The sequence below is a fragment of the Chrysoperla carnea genome, chromosome 2, assembly GCF_905475395.1.
Source record: "Chrysoperla carnea chromosome 2, inChrCarn1.1, whole genome shotgun sequence".
NCBI lineage: Eukaryota > Metazoa > Arthropoda > Insecta > Neuroptera > Chrysopidae > Chrysoperla > Chrysoperla carnea.
In genome coordinates this window covers 41009006-41033590 of record NC_058338.1, presented here as the reverse complement: position 1 = coordinate 41033590, position 24585 = coordinate 41009006, and the positions used below count along the sequence as shown (strand labels likewise).

General features: G+C 28.6%; 2 protein-coding genes across 2 annotated transcripts in view; both read right to left on the bottom strand.

Annotated features, from left to right (window-relative positions):
• Window positions 1-753: 753 nt before the first annotated feature.
• LOC123292169 (aminoacylase-1-like) lies at window positions 754-7172 on the bottom strand. Its single transcript, XM_044872729.1, has 8 exons — window positions 7021-7172; window positions 6399-6568; window positions 5703-5874; window positions 4995-5141; window positions 4246-4430; window positions 3107-3339; window positions 2294-2354; window positions 754-1030 (listed from the first exon to the last, which is right to left on the bottom strand). The coding sequence occupies exons 1-8, from the start codon at window positions 7118-7120 to the stop codon at window positions 884-886; spliced, it is 1215 nt and encodes a 404-aa protein (XP_044728664.1). The 5' UTR covers window positions 7121-7172; the 3' UTR covers window positions 754-883.
• Window positions 7173-11527: 4355 nt separating this feature from the next.
• The window catches only part of LOC123292490 (tetraspanin-2A), a 186458-nt gene continuing 173400 nt past the window's right edge, over window positions 11528-24585 (bottom strand). Inside the window, exon 5 of the mRNA XM_044873193.1 lies at window positions 11528-12067. Within this exon, the coding sequence (XP_044729128.1) occupies window positions 11963-12067 (105 nt within the window). The 3' untranslated portion in view covers window positions 11528-11962. The remainder of the gene's footprint in view (window positions 12068-24585) is intronic.

Genomic DNA, 24585 nt, shown 5'->3' with positions numbered 1-24585 from the left:
TCCGGGTCTCCCGAGCATAAATTAAAAAAATTACTTAATTAAAGTAAAATAAGAAACAAAAATATATGAGCTGGCAAAGCCAGTTGCGAAAAAAGACCATCAATCAGCGGACTGCAGGAAGCTTTAGACGATATCCCGGTAAAATCAAGAGTGCATGGCAGCACATCGATGTATGTCGTGTTATAAATGCAGATAAAACCATGCAACATACTATATCCATAGCCTAGGGGAAGTAGTTACGGAGAAGTTAAGCTAGGGTAAACCACTAAAGAAGAAAAATTATGATGATTAATACCGGAAGTGCATAAAAGAAGGTATAATATAAGTATCTTCAAAAACTGCAGACCGTCATCAAATTAGCAACGAGTAACATTTGCAAGACATTATTTATACGAGTGATTACGATCAGCTAACTCATACTGGTGACTATTTGGTATATATTTGGAAATACGTATTCAAGAATTCAAAATTAAATTTGAGGAGATATAGTTCGCCTGTGCTAGTAACTCTTTATATTATAGCTTTTTAATATACTTCAAGTCAAAGCATTAAAAGAGAAATAATGGGTGCTTTGATAATAAGAGTAGCAAAATATACTACACACCAACGTCACGCATCCAAAAGTCACGAAAAAAAGGGGAAAATATTTTTTAATATAATGTAAAAGAAAGATTCAAAAATTTTTTGGAAGAAAACAATTTTATCATTTATTAACATTATGTTCAATTCTACATTTTATTTATCTTATTTATTATACTGATATTGTTTCTTTATGAATTTTTATTTCCCAGTTAATACCATTTGTATTATTTCCTCAGTTTAGAATACTATCTCGGCTTCTAATACCTTATTTTTGTTTCATTTTGTACATGTAAAAGCATATTTATTCCACATTTGCTATCGCTGATATTATCTCTTTATAAAGTTCTATTCCATCTAGAAATGTTTTTGCGTTTACAAATTCGTTATGATCATGTAATAAAAATGGTGTTTCTGGCATAGGAGATATTCCGAGTGCTGGAATACCAACCTACAACATAAAGCAAATTATAAGAAAAATATTTAGAATGTAGAATGATTACAAAATTAAACGTGAAAAATTTTTTGAAGTAGTATATTTAAACGAAAAATAATAGCCTCTACTAGATATTGGATTTACATAAAAAATGGTTAGTTGGAAAATTCCAGAAAAACTTATAATTTTACAACTGATATGGTACCTAAATATTAATAGTTCACTAAATATCCGAGAAATTTAAAGTTTTGTGTATTGCCCTAAAATCTGAAATATTTGTGTAAAAATTGATTTACTGAAAAATTGTATATATCTTTCTACAAATAATACAGGATTTTCCAACTTTGCCTCAAAGAAATATTACTAAAAAAGCACTAAAATGTTAACTAGGTAAACGCTACTGTTGCAAGGCATTTTAAAACCGTTTTAATGTCAATAATAACCAAGTATTTTTGCCGAATATCAAACTAATATCTACAGTAAGCTGGTTCTCTGTCAGAAGTTAAATTAAAATTTTAAAATGATCGCCAACTTTTCATGATTTATAATGCGATAAAATATTAATTATTCATTTATGGGAGACGGGATACTTAATTCCCTCTTTTTGCATTCCTTGTTCTCCTAATACATATGTAAATATGTTAATACTAATGGAGAGGGAATTTGATCAACTATATTGATAATAAGCTGCATTGATTTGTAAATATTATCGCCGTACCATTGAAAACAAGAATCGAGATTTTTATTCTGGATTTATGGGAGATTTGATCCCCACCATATATTCAAGGTTTATGATACTATTAGTGAAGATTGAAATAATACGCGGGAGCTAGTCTAATTAAGACTTCATGTGGAAGGCATCGGAAGTCACTGGTGCAATGCTATCGAGTTATTATTTACTGTCTGTCTATTGCTGTAAGATTTTTCTGGAATATTATAATAATATTAAACTCATGGCAGGGTTTAATTTTTATTATTTGGACCAGCATCTCTCTTGGTAAGGGAAAGTTACGATAATTGGTAATAATCTGTTTTGGACTAATATTGGACTATTATGTTTGAAATTAAAATAAAGTCTTTTTCACAAGATATCAAGGCAGGCATCATCGAAATGAATGCACTTAGCTTAACAGACATATCTGATATGTACATATGTCAGATTTGTGATATCAGCTCGTTTATCTAAAATCATGAAAAGTTCACAGAAGCTATGTAAATCTTTCGTAAGGATTAAGTCTCCATCTATATAAATTTACAATTACGATAGCATATTCATACTTCTCTTAAAAATCGGGCATCTGTAGCTCCAGGACAGGTTATAACAACTAAGTTATCATTTCTAAAACGAAGGAAAATATTATTATAAATTCTCGATTTCCAGCATAAGTACAATATTTTTTGTGGAATGCTGGATTCTAAAAGTATAGAAACTCCGTTGTATTTCAAAAAAAACATGAAGGTCCAATATTTGAGCTTGAAGGTATTTCTTAAGGTCATTTAAAGGACACTTGTTTTTCAAATCGAAACATTTATTTTTAAGCGCTCGCTCTTTTTTAATGGTTGATTAAAATAAATAGATACTTCATTTTCTTTAGAGTTCTTACATGAGGAAGTTACCAAATTCAGAATTTAAATTAAATAATTTAAAAGAGTGTTATTAAGGATTTTTTGCAGGTCAAATTGAATCTTTTTAAAAGAAATCACTTATTTTAATATAAATTTATAATATAAATAATATAAATTTTGGAAAAAATAGAAAATTTTATGTTAATATAAAAATTGTTGAAAAAAAAAATTATTTCAATTGGTTTATTTTCGTAAGTAAAACACTAAAAAGATTCAAGTTTTATAAAATAAGGTTTTAAACAACAGTGTATATCTTTGTCAAAGAAAACGAATCATCATAAAAATTAATGCTACATTTAAAAAAAATGAAGCAAACCCTCAAAAGACCTGAGAAAAGACTTTCAAAACTATTTCTAGAGTAAGCATGTTATGACTCCTACAATTTTGAACCAGTTTTTGTGAAAGTGCGTTCATTTTGAAATACTACACTCCACACTTTACCAAAGCCCATATATTTGAGCATACCTTTTCTTAAAAACACTTTCGAAGGCTTTCCAAAATGGATTTGAATCATCCGTTTTAGTGGTTGGTACTATAGGATCTTTGCGGCATAAATACTTATACGTTACTGAATCACCACCAGCTTCTTCACACCATTGCTTGACTTGTGAATCAAATGTGGGCGCATCACTTGGAGTAACTCGACAATCAAATATCATTGTTATTTTTGATGGTATAACATTGGATTGTATTCCACCCTTTGAAAATAGTTAAATAAATAAATAAATTTTAATTTGTCATTTTATTATATTGTGAAATTTTAAACCACCAAAATTAAGGGGTCTCCATAAAGAGTGGCTAATCTTTTAACTTGGGATAAGGTTATATTGGATATTGACGAAGGACACACTTATCTATATGTTTTTTACCACCTTATCCGCTGATATTTCCATTCTTCAGCTATTCAAATATTTTGAGAGGCTGAAAGCATCTCCTTCATGCATATACCATGCACTACACCTGCGCATCACAACTATTAATTAAATTAATTTTTGTTGTGACGGCGGAAATCAAACCCACTACCCTATCTAGGCATACCGCGAACGGAATTGGTTACGATTTAACCAACTGAGCTACTAATGTTTTAACTTATATTAAATAAAAAAGTTGTGAATGCGATGTCATTAATTGAAACGAAGTTCCTTAACGCGGCTTGCCATGGCGAACTAACGGGTAGCAATCGTCACGTAAGCATGTGAGATATAATATCCATCCGTGTGTGTATAATATCCATGGAAACCATTATTTCTTCACCTACTTGACACTAACCAAATTCATTAGTATTTTGTTAACTTTCAAACAAACAAAAAGGTTCCATAAAACACAGGTTTGCCGAACACCGGTCATGCAAATGTGCGGAATTTTATTGTTATTTTACTTGAAAACAAGTGCACAGAGATAATCATTTTCTTGCTTGGTTGCCTTTTGGTAAGTAAAGTTTGTCTTCAGGTTGTTGTTGTCTCATAGATAACCATATCAATCGAGAAACTGTAGTGATTATGGTATATTGATTGTATTCGTGGTACCCTTACAAAGCTCATTCTTAGAGTATCGATGTTTTGGCAACAATTTATTAAAAATAAAAATTAACTAAAAAAACTTACTTGAATTTTAGTTAAATTTACAGTTGTTACATTTCCCAAGTCATAAAGAGGGTGTTTCATTTTTTTGCTTTGCTCTTCTCTGTATTTCAAAAATTTATTTAATAAATATTGGACTTTTTCTGCAGCAGTGTTTGGTATCAGCATTAAACCATGACCAGCATTTCCAGTGCAAACTATTTCCAATGCTACGGAAATAACATATGGTTAATTTAGTTTTTTTTAAAACATTAATGCACTCATTAATACACCCATGAATTTACACACTCCAATAATCAAATTTTTTCCTTATAAGGGAGGTAGAAGGGGAGAAAGAAAAATAAGAAGATATAGAATATTTAAAACAGAAAAACGGAATACATTTATAAAATAATGTAGCTCCTACTATAATAAAGATCGAAAATCTGACAGAACCCCTTGTTTCGTACCCTAGGAAGTGTAACAATTTAGAAAAAAATGACACGATCCCAAGGCTGAGTGAACCTGGAGATCTCTCGTAATAAATTTCCATGGGTCAATCTACCCCATGAACGTCCTTTGGATAGTGGGAGAATTCAAATATGACTAGTTAGACACTTTTATCTTGGTATAAGCAAATACAAAAAGTATGTGTATTTTGAAAGAAAAATAACCACAGTCAAAGTTGTTTCACCAAAGTGAGTAGATAATTAAATTAGGTTGTTTTGTTCTAATTATTTAAGAGTCTGAAATTAAATAAGAAGGATTTCTGTGTCTTATCAAATGTTACTTACTCCAAGTCAGGCGTTCGCTATTTATAGCAACATAATCCTTATTAGACGATGGACCGCATTCATCTAAACCAAACCCAATATTCAATTCTTTAAATTCTTTCGTTTTCACGAAGAGTGCCATACCATCAGCGCTAAAAATTTCTTCATCTAAAAAAATCATTTTCCAATCATTATTGAAAAGCAAAAAGTATTAAACAATCCATGGTATATTTTGCATCACGTGAACGCAAAAATGTAGCATAAGTATTTGATTTCGTTTCAAGCAGACAATTTTTGTGTGTGTATTTTTAGACGTAAATAATAACAGAAAAATTCAAAACTTCGTGATTTTAGAACATTAAAATCATTAATAACAAGCTTGGAGAAAAATGGATTTAAAAAAATTTTTTTGTCTTATTTTTTGACTTATTAGCTTCAAAATTGACCGAGATATGAAGCTAGTCGAAAAAAAAAAAACAAAAATGTGCAAAATTAAATCAGCTAGAACTTTTAGTTGAAATTTGTTTTTGTTTGATACCTAGTTTCTTGTATTTTGTAAAAAATTGATTAAAACTCGACTTTTTGGTAGGATGTTTTTACAACCTAATTAACAACTGTGGAAAATTTCAAAGATACATGAATTTTTTAATTTGAGATATTTAGTTTCATTGTGTTTATAGTATAAAAATTTTTTTTAACAGAAATTTATCTTCTTATATGAATACTTACCTGGGACAAATGAAATATGTATAGTCCGACGTAATTTAACACCATTTTGCTTTAAATATCGAATTGCTTCTAAATATTGGATACTGACAGATTTCATGTCTTGGGCACCTCGAGCATATATATTACCCTTTTCATCAATTTCAGCAGCAAATGGATCATACTTCCATTTACTCTAAACTCAAAAATACAGTTTTTAATTTATTTAGTAATTTTTGACAAAGTATTAAGGATTTTACGGTTAGTTATCTTACTATTACCATATTAAACTTTTTGTTTATTTACAGACAATTTCGACTTCGTCCCTGGGCTAAGCTAGACGAGACTGGCCAATCTTAACTGAATATTCAATTTTTATTAAATCCTTCTTTATCTATCCTATAAATTTGCGATATGACGAAAAATACTCTTTTTGTACTGACTTTTACAACAGGGTTCTTGAGGATTTACTAAAATCTTTCTTAAACGAAAATTATGGACATTAGTCAAAAGTAGGGCCAATCTCAAGAATCTTCCCATTTCTTAAATAAACATTTAAACACAGTGTTTGTCCCCTTTTCATTTCAATCCATCAACAATTGTTTATAGCGTCCAGAGACATAATAATTTAATATTTGTACTACAATCAATAATGGAATGCTCACGATTTTGGTGCGTAATATTTCCTATGATATGTAATATGTAATTGGTGTTTCATACCTCTACAACCGGTACAACATCCATGTGACCATTTAACAGAATACTGGGTAAATTTGGGTTTGTTCCTTCCCATGAAATCACCACAATGGGCTTTCCTTTGACAAATTCATGAACTTTTATAGGAAGACCAAGTTCTTTTGCTTGTCCAGTAATAAAATCAACACATGCACCTATGAACAACAAATTTATATCCAATACTATGAAATTTGTTGGGAAAATATTTTAAATAAAATTATTATGGAATTAATATAGACCATGTAATCACTTAAATAACAATTCTTCTACTATAGCACGTAATTTTTGTCTGGTTACATTTTTTCTTTTTTAATTGATAAAAATATTTTTCAAGAAACTGAAGGAAGGTCCAAGATACATTGACACCAAAGTACTACACTTCATCCTATGATTTAGTCTTACCCAAACACATAATCATAATTGTGACTTTAACATCGAATCTGACAATACGATTATTTTTGTAAAATCATAGAGATTATCATCAATTATTTACTTGACTATTATGAATTGTTAACTAGATTTATTGATTTTCGATAGTATTATAACGGTATATCAAAATATCTAGAAATAATTTATTTTAATAGAAATCTGGAAATAACAATCTTACCATAGTCAGGATTTGGTTGCACTGATTTTATTTGCAAATATTTTCGAAAATTTTGAATAGCTGGATGACTAGCTAAAGGATGTTGATTAACTTTACTCATTCTGTTAAAAATAATTTTTATTACTAAAATTTTCAAATTAAAAACACTTAAATTATCTACAAACATATAATTAACTAAATATTTTAAAACGTTTTTAATTAAATAACAATTTCATAATACTGATAGTTGTTAATTTTTATCTTCAATATTTACATTCTTGAGATACTAAGTACATAGAGATATTAAATACATAGACTGAGCATCGCCTATCGTTGCGTAGTGAGAGGTGTACCAACATCTGAGACAATTGTTTGGGTCAGCTAGGGACATTTTTCAAAAACATACATTTATTAAAAGAATATAAGGACTTTTTCAAAAAATTATACATTGAATATAGTAAAATTTATCAAAAAAAAAAAAATACATTGAATGTCAAATTTGCATATCACATAATGTTTTACATAAAACATCGTGATTTCTCTGAGATTTTTCGCATTTGACTTAAAAAAATACTTGTCACGTATCACTTTACATTTTTTCTTACGAATCTACAATGGCAAGTATAACAACAACACTTTGCTTTGACATTTCTACACCGCGCGTCATGATGGATTTCATTTAGGCAATTACCTCAGATATTAGCATGCTTAAAATTGTTTGACGCTCAGTCTATGTAACTTAATGGTATCTAAGTGTATATTATAATTACAGATTTTTACTATTTTCCTAGTACACAACAAAAAAAAGCCGTGAATGATTTTGCTTTTAAGAGTCAGGTCTATAACTTTCGGGTTTAATAAGTTTTCGGATTCATTGAACAATCATTGTAAAATTTATTTATTGATTATCATAAATATTTCTATTGTTGGGAAAGTGGAGCTAGTTATAGCAATAGGAAGTTGTTACACTCCATTTTCAGTGCGGAAATGTGATTATTAAAGGCTCCTATTTTTGCTCCAATTTTAAATTATGTGTCCATAACTTTATCAAAATCAATTTTCTACCGAATAAACCAGCGAGTGGGAATGTATACGAGTTTCATTTTGGATCGTTAATGTGAAATATATACTTTAATAGTAAATAATATGACGAAAATTGCAAAAATGGAAAAAACATGTATCTGCTACTTAAGGGGAAATGAACACACAGTAATTAGTTTTATTTTTTTGATTTGTCATATAAAATGAAATAACTTTTTACTTTCTCAAAAAAATAACGCACATATTGCATTTTTTTTTTCGATTTTAATGTTTTTTGTTTGTTTGTTACGCTTTCACATACTAACTATTGAATGGATTTGAATGAAATTTGACTATGATATAGTTCATATAACACATGAGCTATCATTTAGAAAGATCTATTAAAAAAATTAAAACTAACAAAATTATATTTTTTGTTTTGACATTCTGTAAAACAGGGTGAAAGAGATAAAATTTATGGAAATTTGCTCAACCAAGGTTATCAGACATACGCTTTAAATAACACACTTCCTCGATTGTTTTACACAGATATACATTTACATGTTTTACACACGAAGTATATGTATCAAGTAATCAGTTTTCAATTATTTTTTAAATGTAAGAAGTATATCTGAAAACCTTGGTTGAACTGATTTCCATAAATTTTATGTCCTTCATCCTGTTTTACGTAATGTTATAACAATAAATATAATTTTGTTTAGTTTTATAATATATCTTTATAAATTATAGCTCAAGTGTTAATCTGATGTATGAGCTATATTGTTTTCAAGTTTAATTCAAATCCATTCAGTAGTTTTTATGTGGAAGCGTAACAAACAAACAAACAGCCTTCCTTTCATATTTATAATATATAGGGACTTGGATTTTATTTTTTATATTACTCAAGTGATAGCACAGTCTTAATCTTTTAGTTCAAGTTCATTATCAATATTTGCTTTTTTTCAAGATAAAAATTTATTGTTTATTTGATGATTAGGTTGAACACAACACACAAAACATTATTCAAAAGTTTTTGAGGCAGGGGTCGCGCAAAACGAACAGCTCCATATTTGTTTGTAATCTTATATCCTACTGCGACCATTATTTTGAATATACCTAGAGATAGAATACAAAAATCGTAAATATTGTCACAATATATACAGAGTAATTAAAAAAAAAGTGTAAACCCTCATATTCGAGCACAAAGGAAAAACTTTTGGGTAATAATAAATAATTTTCCGCTTCTGGACATCGTTCTGGGCAGAAAAATTTTCTAAGGACTTGGACAAACTGTATATAATATACTTTATGATTGCTGAAATAAAATAACGTAAATATTCAAGAAAAAATTGTTTCTTCTTAGATCACACTTTAAAAATATAATAAAATGTCAAACGAAATGGAAGGAATGAACATTAAAGTGTTTGTTCGTGAAGATAATGTGTGTTAGAAAAATTATTATCATTACACAAATTCCAACAAAAACGTTTATTAATTTAAAATGGGTTGTAAATTTTCATAAAGTGACAGTTTTTTTTTTCTTTAATATATATGATATAACTATTAAAAATATGGTTGTTTATACACGGTGTTGTAAAAAAAAAACTATTCAATTTTAGTGAAATCTAATTAGTTTTTCCAGACTATTGCTTACAAAATATTTTCGCTGTTTTACAATAAATAATTGAGTAAAGAAAAATTAATGGTTACTGTAATAAGATATCACTGTTTAATGACCCTACAGTTGCTGTATACGCTTTTTTCTAGAATAACTAATTTTCAAGTGATTCTGATAGGTCTGAATTTCATTTACACTCTCTTTAACTGTGACAAAAAGTATAGCAGAAGGGCAGGATCTTCGAAATAGTTTACGAAATTTAATTGAAAGAATACGGTAATTTTTGAATACGGTAAGTTATAAGCATTCAAAGATTGTTGCCCATCTTCTGTTAATATTTATCAATATTATATTTAACTTTTTCTTGCAGTGATAAAAAAAAACTTCCTATATAGAGGAAAAATCACTTTAAATGAATCGGAGTTAAGCTGATTCACAATACTCACCATGTTGTTTCGATGTTTCACTTACTTTAACGAATTAAAAACGTAAATATGATATTGATTGTAATTAATAATTTTTTTAATTTAATTTATTTTGAAACATAGAATTTTCACACAGAAGGTCGAAAAGCTAAAATACGGTGGGTCTACCAGATAGAGGGAGAACCCGCACCTATGATACACAATTTGTACATTGGAGAAAATAATTCACTAACGATTATACATAATTGCATGAATGAGGAACGTGTTAGAAGTAAATTTTCTCTGAAATACTAAAATATTTTTCTGGTTTTACGCTGAATCATTTTCTATAGTTTTTACTTATGGATAATAAACTTGAATTTTTTGTGAAAAAAGAAGCAATTGATTAACATAACTAATTTTTTTGATACTTGCATCGAAATATTTCCCTTTTTTGTCGATAGTATCAACGTAGTACATTCGAATAATTGATGTACGACCTAAATAATATTGAATGGTGAATATGCAGTTACTACCTGTAATGAAAATAATTTTGCTTATACAATCATTTCACATGCGAAATAATAATTATTTTTCAATATTCAAATTTAAAAATCGTAAGCAAAGCTCCATCAATTCAGTCATATTTCTTCCTCATTTGAAATAAAATTTTGTCTTATTTTTTGGCACAAAAAGAGGGCTTAGGCATAGATGTTGTTGCCTAAAATCCCATCCTTGACATAAACTCATTTAACTTTCAAATCAATTTTCAACCTTCAACTGAATTTGGTGGAGCTGCGGAGGTGTGCAAAGCCTTAAAAACTTGGAAAAACATGATTTTGGGGGATAAAAAGAGGGTAAAAGTGTTGGAAAGTTAACATCACCGAAAAACAATATCTTATTCAATTAAGCCATTTAACACTAGCTAGGTCAATTGGAGACTGTACAGATATGCACAGTCATAAAAAATTTGAACAAAGCATTTTGTCACTTGGCAATCTCCTCCAAATTGCTGAAATGAGTCCCCGATTGAATCATGTACTTACATATCAAACACCTTTGAATGCACCCCTGATCCTGCCGTTGATATTCGATAAAGTGCATAAGTCTAAATTTTCGGGGAAATAATGACTAAAAATAACTATTTAAAAAAAATTCTATACTCATGAAATAATTTATTGAAAGCTGTAGTAAATTAAAAAAAAATTCATAGATGTATGATAGGAAATTTATTTAAAACAATCAAACAAAGAAATTTCATTACAAACAAAATAGAAACCTAGACATGTAAAATTTATGTTCAACTAAATACAATTATGAAAAGTGTTACAATGTAAATACATCTTCCAAATGAAAAATATTTCTATTTTGAAATGAAACCATACTGATTCGATTTATATCGAAATTTTGGAAAAAGTATTCAAATAATTTATGTTAATTTAAAGAGTCTTCAAAAAATAACAAAATATTTAACGCCATTTTATGTTGAAAATTTTGATTTCGAAAATCGGACCCATTACAATAACTTCCTATAGTGGGAAGTTAAAAATCTAACTGATTTTACCCAATACCGCGAAAGTGTGATATATTTGTAACGGCGATATCTTTAAGATAGAAAATCGATAGAGAGAAATGAAAATGTGCAGAATGAACCAAAAGTTAACACGTTTGGTCTAACGAGGGAAAGTACACTATATTATTGTCGTTCATTTTTATAAACAGCCCAAACAACGCATTCTACCAGGTTTCATTGAAGCTCTGACGTGTAATAAAAAATTGTACGGATTTTGCTGCGTTAGCCAGGCTAGATAGAAGAATTTTTCATAGTTGTTAGATGTGTATTATAATATTTATATAAGATAAAAAATAATATTAAATAGTAGGTAGGTGTACGTTATGAAAACAACGTACATTTAATTTTTTAATTAAAACGTTTATTTGTTGTATAGTGAGTTGTTTCCACTGATTCGCGTTCTTCTTTTTTCAATGCTTCATACAAAATGCCAGATAAAACTGCATTTATTACCTAAAAAACAAATATAGAAAATTATTAATTGTTATACAAGGAGGACGCATTGCAAAAAAGTATGTTTACACAGCAGGAACGCGGTGGATAATTTTCATTTTTCTAACAGTGTTTGTTTTTAAAAGAACACAATTTCCCTTAAGTATATGAATCAAAGTTTTGGGTGACATAAGATATTCTCTAATCAACACATTTTTTTCCAAAATAAATATTTAAAAAGTTTTGGCAATAAATCGATCCGCACCAGTGGTTAGCACAATTCAGAAGTAAACAGTTTTAGACAGTTGGAAGGTTTTGATACAACTTAGAAGCAATTATATTTCTGATAATTATAAAAGCACATTAATGACCACTTAACAATCACAAGCCTAAAATTTGGGCACGCTGTTTTTGAAATACTCTGTACAAATATATATTCATTTAATATTTATAATGGATTATTACAAAATATATGTGTTCAAATGATCAAATGACTTTTCTTTTTTTTAGTGATTCTAATAATAATAGATCTTACGCAATGAATATCAACCATATTTGTATTGTTCTCCCTTGCTTTTACAAAAAAGTTATTTTAATCATAAATTAGTTTATTTTTCTTTTGGCCTTTATTAAGATGGATTGATGATACTAAGTGAAAAAAGATTTTATTATTTCTAATGAAAATGTGGCATATCTACTTTGGTAATATTATTAATAAATCTCACCAACGAAATTATTTGTGTTCGTGATCGTAAGATAAAAATATATTCCATATTACCACAATGATGTTTTTCTTTTTTTTTACATATTTTTTATCAATATTGATATCTTGTGTCTTTGGATGTTTTTTAATTTAATCTAGCTGCTTACAAAAATTTTTCATGTAATTTTACAATTGAAAATAGTTTTCGTAAACTATAAATTTAAACGTCGATAATAGGGAAAGGTGTAGCACTTTGATTCAAAATATACGTTTATGTGTTTTCTAGGTTCATGCATTAAAATATTAAAACAGAAATAGAAGATTGTATGCATAAACAAAGCCACATTGATATTCAGTCTTAAGCTTACCTACATTCTTATAAAATACTCTCATTGGACTACAAACTCTGTTCAGTTAATACTAATATATCTGTTAAGAATCTACAGAATGATTCAAGGAATTTTGGACTTTTGGTAAGTATTTCATCTAACATAACCCTTGATGTAAGTTCAATACATCTCCATGTAAATGTGTGTAAAAAGAATTGTAATAGAAGAATTGACTGTAGCAAAATTTTCCTGAAAACTCTGAAATTCTACTTTTATTTTATTTTGTAATTTATGTCGAGAAATTCTTAAAATTCCTTATAATAAATTTTTTGATAGTTTTAGTTTTAGACTTTGTACTTAAAACTCCGAAATTAAGTTCTTGGTTAGATACCTACTATACGGAGAATCGTCCACCAAAAGTTTACAATTTCCAGATATTATAAAACCTCATGTCTTTAAAAAATGGCTCAAACTTAGTAGGCACGAAGGTTACATAAATATCTGACCTTTCTGGTTCGGACAACAAATCTGGTTTCAAATATAAGCGGAGACTTTGTAGGTGCATATTGCAAATTATTAATATCATTTACACACGCCCGTAACTGAGACCGAGGCCAAAGATTCGGTTTTGGTATAAATCTTGTTTGGACCAGACATACTTTAGAAGAGAAATTTTACTACTATTTTCATATTTGAAAAAGGTACAATATTTGAAGAGAATTTTACCGTAATATCAACGAAAAAAATAAAATGGATGTTTGTGTAACTTCAATATAATTTAGCTGATAACTGGTGTGTAGTCTCTACTTTTCAATATATTTAGGATTAAAAATAACTAATATTAGAAAATGTAGGTATATAAAACGAATGCATTGCCAATATGAACCATCATGAGTTTAATGTACGTACCTATATTATTACTAAAAAAAAAAAAAATTATGAATGTAATGTTTACATACTGTGTAGAGGTTTTCCAATCAAATGAAAAATGTTCGAGTCATTTTTTTAGTTGAAATGTGCAGAAATTAGATTTAATATATTAGCTAAGTATTCGTAATGAAACTTTACTTATACACAATCCAGTGACGGATCCATTGCGTCGCAAATATTGTTTTCTGTGAACAATTTTCATTTTAAAAAATCAACGTGGGAATATTTTAGCAAATCATTTGGTCAGATCTCCTTTGGTAAAGAAACTTACTTTTGTAAAAAAATTGTATTTTGTTGCACATTATATTTATTTCAATTTTAGAATTGGTTTATTGCATAGACTATCATACATAGAAAACACTTGGACTAAATTTTGCGATATGATGAATGAGAGAGAAGACTGTCAGTTAGTTCCTATGTGTCCTTGTCTAATCTATATGTCATTGGCTAGATTTTGTTTACATTACACAAAATCTCTATGCATCATATGATTATGACATATGACTATGACAAGGAAACATAGGAACTAACTGGCAGTCTTCTCTCTCATTCATCATATCGCATCCACTTACGGACTAGCATATCCCTCGCGTTATCTATGTATTATATTCAATGGCTTACTTTGTGTAAAATCTAATATTTTGAACATTTGAATTGTCAAAAATTTTTTTTTTCACCTTCCTTCAAATGTATATGTTTGCGGAAGGTACTGTTTCTTCGGTCTACATACATTAAGACAAATAGTCTTAATGTGTTTCAATTTACTCGAAATTTTTATATACGTTATACACAACACAGCATTTAGTACCTGTTATTCACATTAATACAATAATAATCCCTATTTAATGAAATTTTTACAGTATAGAATTCACAAAAAAGTAAAAACTAAATTGAACAAGATATTAAACAGCAATGAATATAGTTGTTGTAATACATACAGACTAAATTTATCACCTGTTTATAAGTGGCATGTAAAGAGGAAAAAAAATTGATGAAATTTTGGGAATAACTTTAGCTCTGATTACTTTATCATAAAAAAGTAAAAAACGGTTCCTAGTATGTTAATACTAATATTTTTGTTTATTTATCAATGTCAATGTCTCATCCGGATGCGATAGTTTCAGGAAATATTATTAAAAGCACAGCCAGTAACCCCTTAGTAAGCCCCTTGCTCTTGTAATTGATTTGTAGCTCAAAAGTGGAATATTTCCTACGTCTATAAAAAATCGTTGGGTCAATTAAAATAGGAAATCGTTGGGTCTATAAAATAGGATTAGGGATAACAAAGGTACATGTATGCAAATATTATATACCTTTTCAAAAAATTTTTCATTTTTCGTTTGTCGAGTGAACTTGTGATTGTGTGTTCTATCTTGTGAGATGTTTGCCACAAGTTAGTTACAGCTTAAAACTCAATACGTACAGTCATAAAATCACAAAGAAATTTTCCAATATTCAACCAAAAAATTTTTAAACACTGGAAATCTGGCAATATTGACGGAGTTGAATAAAATGTACATGAAACTTCACTTATGTGTCACCATAAACTTTAGGTACCTAATGTAATAATATTATGCTAAATGTACAGAAAAGTAATAATAGAAAAGTTTTGAAAAAATATAATGTGATAGCCAAACGACGTCTATATATCTAAGAAAATAACAGTTGTGTAACTATACACACCAACTCAACAGAAATATTCGATATTAAATTCATTCCATATTCACAATTTTGGAGATACGGGCAAGGAAAAAATAATAAATTTGTTCATTCACTGACTATCATTCGATAACCAATAGCCAATAATAATCAGTAGATATTAGTAAATTTCACTTAATTATAGAAGGGATTTTTAAAAACATTATAAAATTATTTAATTGGTTTTGGTCAAATCCCACTTTTTTTTATATTTTTATTACATTTTTGCGAGAAGTGAACGTAGTTACTGCGTTAGTGCAACATAACTGCAATAGAACGGCAGGTGAAAAGCTTATAATCAATTAAGTAAATTTCGTGCTGGATTGTAGAAAAAAGAAAATTCACATTTAAATCTGTATATAGAGGTAACTTAAAAATATAAAAATGTGAACAGAACAAAAGTATGAGGACAAAAGATATATTAAAACAACATGAGCAAACTAACCTCACATAATATAGAAAGAAATAGTTACTATTCTTTTAGCAGTATGAATGTGGTACGTAATAAAGTGTAAAATTAAATTGTATTTTTAAATTAAAATTTTTATCTTTTTTAAAAGTGGAAAAAATGATGGTGAATTGTTCTAGAAATTGGATATAAAAAATTTGTAAGGGGGTAATATTTATAGTTTTGTTTTTAAAGAGTGCTTAAAACTGGTAAAAGTACTGAGCACATTAACAATGGAAAACAACGATACTGAAGATAAAAAATTTTGTATACCAACAAAAAAAAAAAAAAAAAAACTTGGCGTAAATTTACAGTTGTCAGATTTAGTTCAAGTATTAAGATTCAATAATTACATTTCCGAAATTTCGTATGTTGGAATTTTTGCTTTAATATATATTGATAAGTTCTAAGTTGTATACAGGATGATTCTAAAAATTTGCATTTTCGAGATACTGGATGAAAAGAAGAAAACAACAAAACAAAAAATCTGAAAACTAACATTGGGGAAAAAAGTCATTGAAACATTGTCAAAAAAGATTCAAAAGATTCAATAAAATATTATTATTATTATTATTATTATTATCATATCTTGAAAATATCAAACTTTTGTTTGAAACCAGTACCTCGAAAAAGAATAGTATTGGATCATAGGTTCATATGAACTTTTTTGCTTCTATTGATGCGAGAAAGTAATGCTCGAAGTTTGTCAGTGTATTACTGAATCACCTTACTCCGGACGGTCCAAAAACTAACAGCAGCGAATAGTTAATAAAGTTAAAATATTGATAATTTCTCAGTCCACTTATAGCCCGGAAAGCCTCCTTTTCACAGTATGACAGTAAGATCTAAAACTTATTGCGAAAATCCTTCTTTATTACAGCTTATTGTGATAAATTATAAAAACCAAGGGTAAAGACTTGAACATGCGATTAACCTGTTTCGAAAAATTACTCAACGTTATTGTTTTTCAAATCAAGTACTTCATACTTTGCGGGAAATTTACAAATTTTTTTAACAATCGTTTTAGTCATACACAATTGAATTTTTCATCTAGTAGGAGGCTTTCTCCGCTATTAAAACATTGATCTTCTATTAGCATAAGTGACTTTACCACTTGTTGAAGTATTGCTGTTATAGTAGGGCCATCCTAATAATTTATACTAGGTGGCTTATCGATTTATAACACAAGCCCATAGCAAGATCAAAATTTGGTATCATTTGGTCTGTGGTCACCAGATCTGGCTCTTGGTTTACCTATTATTTCTTCAAACTACAAAGAAAGTTAAATGAAAGCTTTTAAAAAATATCTTCACAAGGAGTATATAAGGATTTAGAATGTGCCATTTATCACAATAATCTTTTCATTAAATAACTAATAATATTGCTCGAAATAACAGTTGTTTTATGGGATATTACACGAAGTACGTACTATTTAGATCTTCTTATACACTTCATTCTACCACAATGTTTTTCCATCCCATTATTTTTGTTTCAGTTTTCTTTTTTATTCTTTTAAAAATAATATTTATATTAATACATAGGGAAAGGTGTAGTTATATATTTTTGTTGATAATTTTAATACTTAACCATCAAAACAAAACCGTAATGCACTACGGGTCAGCTTCTAATGCGCTCTTTTAAGCATGTGATATTTACTTGTTTTCCCAAGAGAACACCGCCATAGAATGTGTGGGATTGAAACATTGAATAGTTCAAAAGTTTCTATTACAGACATTCTTTTTTTGAGCGTCCAGAAGTAGCTTCAACTGTTATTTTTAATTTATTATCCTGTATCCATGGTACATGTTTTTAGATTCACGAAACACCACTTTGTGTATTTAAAACTTTATATCCTCAAAATTCAGCTTGTAAACAACCAAAATTATTAAAATATTTTATATCGCAAAAAAATTATATATTTAGTTTATTTAAAAACAGAACCACATTGATAAACAGCCTTTAGTTTTCTTATATTCCGATGTTGATACAAATGCTATCCAATAAATTATTCAAGGAGCATTCTAGGTACTACATTATACCCTCCACATAATGGCTTCTACTGCACAATTCACTGTTTAAAAGTAATATTTAATTTAATATTAATGTGAGTATTTAAATGAACAAATCTTCATAACAAATGATGTTCTTTTTTGTTTGTTTCTTAGTTCTACTTCAACATCCAATATATATTAATTTGATTATTGTTAGATAGGAGGCAATTGGAATCCCAAAATAAGACAAGGCGGCTTTAAAATATATCATTATTGCATATAATCGAAAGAAAACACGCTTACTTCAAAAAATACTTTTGCCAAAAGTTGTCAAGGGCAATAGAGAGCATTCTCCTGTGTCTATGACTTTGACCTACAACTATTGATAAACTTTAAGCGATTAAATGTAATAATGACATATTTTTATTACGCATTTTCAAACAAATCTAACGTTTTTCAAAAACATGTTTTAAACAAGAATTGTTAGTTTTTTATGAAGATCTGCTTTCTAATTTTAAGTGTTGTTCTATCTCTTATTATTTAGAATCTAAATTGGCTATTAAAGATATCCGTAGAACAAGGTCCAATATGATGTAAGAACATGATGTCCCCAATCCAACTCTACAGTTTTTGTGTAAGTTATTTGCTGATATGTTGGCTAGAAAACGAGCTATTATAGATTAAAATGATCCACCCTGTATATATAGTATATCAGAAGTATGTGTATTTAATATAACAATGTTTAGTTACTGTTAATTTTTATGTTTACGTAGGCAACAAAAAACAATGTTACGAAAAAAAGCTGAAGTTAATATCATTTCTTTTTTTCCTAGCATGAGTATTTTATAATTTGTGTCAGATACATGCTTAAATATGTACCAGTATCTACATATATAAAAAAAAATTCACTACATATTTTCTTTTTCGTTCTTAAAATTTTCTGTTAAAGACAATTCATACAACAACAAAAACGGTATAACTACAAACAGCATCGCATCGGTAGGAGCCCAAAGTGAATTAAAAAAATAATTCATCACATTTCATATTTAATATACATTTTTAAACACGAATATTCTAAAAGTTGTTTTAAACGAAAACCTTTTATATTCATTAATATGTAGAACTCAATGTTATTCTGTATCACGTTCGTCACAGATCGTTGCGAAGGCTTTGGGCAATTTAGGTTCTCAAGCTCCAAACGAATATCGGCATGGCACCCATCAACAAGATTATTCTCATGGAACGAGTGCTTATGGATAGCTAAGTCGGCATTTGACAATGTTGGATTTCTAACTACCCATTCATATAATAGAGCAGTTATGCTAGGCTTTCTTGGGACAGTGGTGCTGTTAAATAGCGACTGTAATGCGGGCATAAGTATATAACGCTCGACTATCTTAATTATACCATGTGCAATGTAACAGAAAAGCTAATACGCTCGCTGAATAGTAGAGTGATTTTTCCACGTACAAATCTGATAGTCAATGGTCTTTCTATAATAAATTTACCAGCATTGTGAAGCCAATTGACTCCCTTCGTTGACCAATATTGTAATGCTAAATTTCCGGCCTTTAAAGACTTTGATCTCAGGGCAGCGAGCCAACCGAATGCCTTTCTTATAATGTTTTAAAATGATCTTGTAAATTTGTATTTAAATTGTAAATATTTTTGTTTTTCAAACAGTGTACATATTTTTACCATTTTCCTTGTTTGTAATTTTCTGTTGTCTTTATTTTCTAATTAAATTATTTATGTAAACACCACAGTAAAATGTTATTATTAATGTTGTATATATATGTATAAATGAGAAAAAAGATTACACTTTTCTTATTGAATTTATGTTTTCATTTTTCATTCGTCACATGGCGTCTTAATTTTAATTATATGAGGTGTTAAATAAATTAGAAAAAAGTGTTTTTAAAAATTTCCTTAAATACCAAAAATATACGTTTATAAAAACAATTTGACCGAGTTACTTTACCGAGACCAAAATAAAAAAAAAACAAAGTACGTTTTTAAAGCACAGTTTAATTTAAGTGGTTCGATCTTTTAATGCTGATTTAAAATAACTTATATTTAGCAAAAAATATAAATTCGAATCAATTTAATTGTACTATTAGGCTCGAAAACACACTTTAAAATTCAAAAAGTTGGCCTCGGTAAAATAGTTATAGTTAGTTTTTCATAGTTATCTATGATATTATTTCCAGCCAACATAAAGTGTTATTAAGCTTGCTAAAATGATAAACTTTACTATTTGATTAGATTTGAAATTAAAAATAAGTCTGAATAAGGTTACAGGTTAGATTTGATAAAATTTAAAACCTGAAAGAGCTAGTTTTATTAAACGGGCTAGGGATATAGCCTAGTTTTTAATATTTTTATTTAATACTAGCTTGATACCTGCCCACTTCGCTGGATTTAAAAGTAAAGATTGGTAAAGCCCTTTCTCTCACTTTTTCTCCTTTCGTAAGACTCGAAATAATCGTAGGGATTATTTTACACAGGTAAAATATATGTACAGTTTTCAATTTGTTTTATTGTAGAATAGTCATAATTTACCAATTTTTACAGAAATCTTTAATTTATGATTCAAAATGATGCTCTTAGATGGCACAGTAAAATGCCTGATTAAATTTAATTTTTTTCTTTTTCAAATATATCTTTATAAATTACAGTTCATGTATTATTCTGTTGTGTAAGCTATATTATTGTACAGTTTCATTCAAATCCATTCCAAATATTTTTGTATTTTTGATCAGTTTTAAGCAAATAGTTCTCTTGTGAATTTTTTCTGGCGTGAGTCACCTAGTAGGAGCTATGTTCTTTTCCTATATTAAATGTATTATTAATCTTAAGCAAAATTTTAGGTCAGCCAAATGGCCACCTCGAAACCTTTTGCAGTAGTTCGTTCGACATTCGTAATTTTGTAATTTCGAGTTCGACATTCGCAATTTTGTTGTTTGATTTTTTGTAATTTCGGCCATAACTTGGCGGATGTTTGCTTTTAGGTTAGGTACTCCAACGTTGGAGGATTTATGATATGGGCACGACTCTTTAGCATAACCTACCAAAAAAAATCCAATAGAGTAGTTTTGGCTGAACGCACGTTACGATGACACACAAGCCTTTTTGATATAATTAAATTGACCATATTATTCCTGTTAAATTCTTTACATAGAATTGTTGTTTCTGTAAAACAAGTGAACAATTAGAACGTTCAGTGTTAGTTAAACGATACATATCGTAAATGGTTCAAGCTTTTTGACGTTTGAACAAGCGACTTTCGACGATTCATAGCATTCTAACTTACAGAGTTGCAAACACAGGGAACTGAAATGAAATCGCCTTTTATAACTGTTTTTGAAAAATGGAAGGAAAAAATACACAGACCTGAGAGATCCGCTGTTTTACTGATGTAAAAAATAAATAACCTATTTACTGTAGAACTTTCAAGCTAAGTGACCTCAATTAATAATCCATGCGAATGGTTAATAAAATAAATTATATTTTTAAAGAAAAAAACAACGAAATAACAAACAAATAATAAACTTATAATGACAATATTTATTCAGGTGCATTAAAATTGATTGAGGTCATTTGAGTTGTATAAATAATTATTATTTCTGTTACATTTTAATTGTGTTTTCCAATATAGTAGACAATATACGACATACAAAATGAAATTCTTTGTGATATTATTTGCATTATTTACAATAATTTTCCACAACACTGTGGCAGAAAATGATTTCAAACATTTAAAACTTCAACCATTCCAAGTATACAATTGTCTTTTTATATGTGATTATCAAGAGTTTGATTGTCCAGACATAACAAGAGAGAATTGTAAGGGAATATATGTGGCTCCAAACAGTGGCTGTAATTGTTGTGCTGAATGTTTATAATATGGAAGAAAATTTATTGTTTATAATATGCAAGTATTTACATTTAATTAATGTAATGTAATTTTGTTTGAATCCATAAAGATATTAATTGAATTTGTTATTTTTGTTAAATGCGAAGCCAATAATAAATAGTATATTATATATTTAAGTGTTTCATTCTCAAAAAATTCGCTAAAATATTCAGCTATTTTTACGGCTTAAAAGAAATATGTTCAAGCAAATCATTTTTATCTACTACCGTAAGTAAGAATTACTTTTCTCAGTCATTTTGCGTGCGAAAAAAAAATTTAATATTGCACACATTTTCAACCAATCAATTTTGTGTGATAACGCATTATTAATGTACTCCTGCGATTGAGCAATTCGTGCTACGCACAAACCCGCAGTGCAAATTTTGCATGAGTCCGATAGTAATGCTCTTAGCCAACTTGAATTGTAAATAACTATACAATAGCTAGATTTATTTCGAAGTACATACATTTGAAAAATCACAAAATGTTAGTTTACTTTGTTTGTATAGATTTGACTTATATTAAATTTTATATTTAAGCAAAGTCTAAACATTTTCTATATGGACCTTTTCATTTGGAAAACGATTTTCTTTTGTTTCGGGCAGTATTTCAAAAAATTATTCAAGTTGATTGGTGATGTTTGACAAAGAGGGAAATATTTGATATGTCTTTACTTATATCGTTTTTTGACAACTGCCCGTAATAAAGACTAATTCTTGAAAAAGATCTATTGGAGCAAAGTCCCTAACGCGGCTTGCCTTGTTAAGCAAACTGGCCAAAGCCGTCACGTAACAAAATGAGATATGCTTTGTGTGTGCGTATGTGCCAAATCCATGACAAACACGATATGTTATGGATACACATGCATAACTAGTTTTAAATGTAAATAGAACAAAAATGGCAAAATTCGTGGACTATAATTATGTGCGTCTTGGAACTCTGCCTACTTGACACTACAGATTGAAAAGATTACTATATATATATTAAGAACGAAGTTCCGTACGAAACTGTACAGAAACCAATGTAAACGTTAAATATATATATATATATATATTTAACGTTTACATTGGTTTCTGTACAGTTTCGTACGGAACTTCGTTCTTAATAGGGGTCCCATCATCCCAATCTTTTTTATTTTACTTCTATAACGATTAATGTTTAACTTGTAATGTTTAACTTAGATTGTCAAGTTTGTATACCCATCGGGTCTGCCGATAAAATTTTTGGTTATATTTAAGTGTCAATGAAAAAGAGCAAAAATACCGAAAAACCGCTACCTAAACCCAAACTGTTAGCCGCTTGAATTTTTCACATAAAAAGGTAGATACACTCAAAAAAAGCTAGAGCAGGTATTTCAACCAAAACTTCAATATTCTTTGGTTAATTCTTGTTTCAGTGTGTGCAATAATGTAGCTTAACCAAACAGGACAGAATGGGAAAAAAATTGGGAGACTACGAAGTATAATAAAGTCACAACCTGTACAGTTCTTCTTTAGTTTTTGTTTTAATATGTACAGTAACTGTAAGCATAATTCAAATAAAGAGAAACAAATCTGGAAGGTAAAACGAAAGAGACAATTATTTTAAAAGAAAAAAATAAAGTATTAGATATAATACAATACTCCATATTCGTTTTTTTTTTTACTAGTATTTGGTATACATTGTAGCCATGAAGAAATTCTATAATAATGTATGTGTAATACGTGCCTTAATCAACTGAAAACTAACCATATACCGGATATATAAAAGCTCTTTACTCTTCTAAACTCAATTCCTATAGAGTTTTACAGCTAGCTACTAGCCATAGTCTTAAAGTATTAATAAAATTTATTTTACCGGGTGAAAATTTTTATATCAAATTTATTTAAATATGACAATCAAAAAATATTTGTAGTATCTAAGAAAAACAAGTTTATTTAGTCTGTCACCCAAAAAGTGCTATTTATTTAATACTTACTGAATTATTAAAAAAAACCGTAACCGTTATTGAACTTTTGTGAGTCATGGGTGATAAATATCGATGAATCAACGTTTTAATATAATTAATTCTCGGGGAAGGATGGAGCGCAAAGTACAAAATTTTGAATTTTTTCAAAATAAAAAATATTTTTGTATTTTTTGATCAGTTTTAAGCAAAAAAGGACGTGCTCGTGGGATATTTAGTCTTGCTTGGTTTTCGAAATAAAAATTCTTGAAAAAATAAAAATGCTTAATTCGATTTTACGAAAAATGTTTTATTTTTTCAATTTATGAGGAATTCGCTTAGCTAACGCAGCTCCTGCGCTACGAATTTTTTACTTTGAGCAATACCGTTTTCGAATAAAATTGGTAATGAATAAACAAGTTTTTCCTTTCCAACAAAGCCAATGTCAGAATAATATACGCAATAATATTTTCACTCTGTAGCAATTTCAAACGAAGAATACCTTTACAGAATAGAAAATAGAAGCATACATACAGAAGCAACTAACCACTGTACAACCAGCCTAGCTCTTAGTAAAATCTCATTTTCAATATTGGTTTA

Coding starts and splice junctions, on each gene's coding strand:
- LOC123292169 (XM_044872729.1), bottom strand. CDS start 7,120: ATGAGTAAAGTTAATCAACATCCTTTAGCTAGTCATCCAGCTATTCAA. Junction 2,355..3,106: donor GAAAGTGTTTTTAAGAAAAG/GTATGCTCAAAT, acceptor CCTTCGTTTTAG/AAATGATAACTTAGTTGTTA. Junction 1,031..2,293: donor ATGCCCGATTTTTAAGAGAA/GTATGAATATGC, acceptor TTTATGTTGTAG/GTTGGTATTCCAGCACTCGG.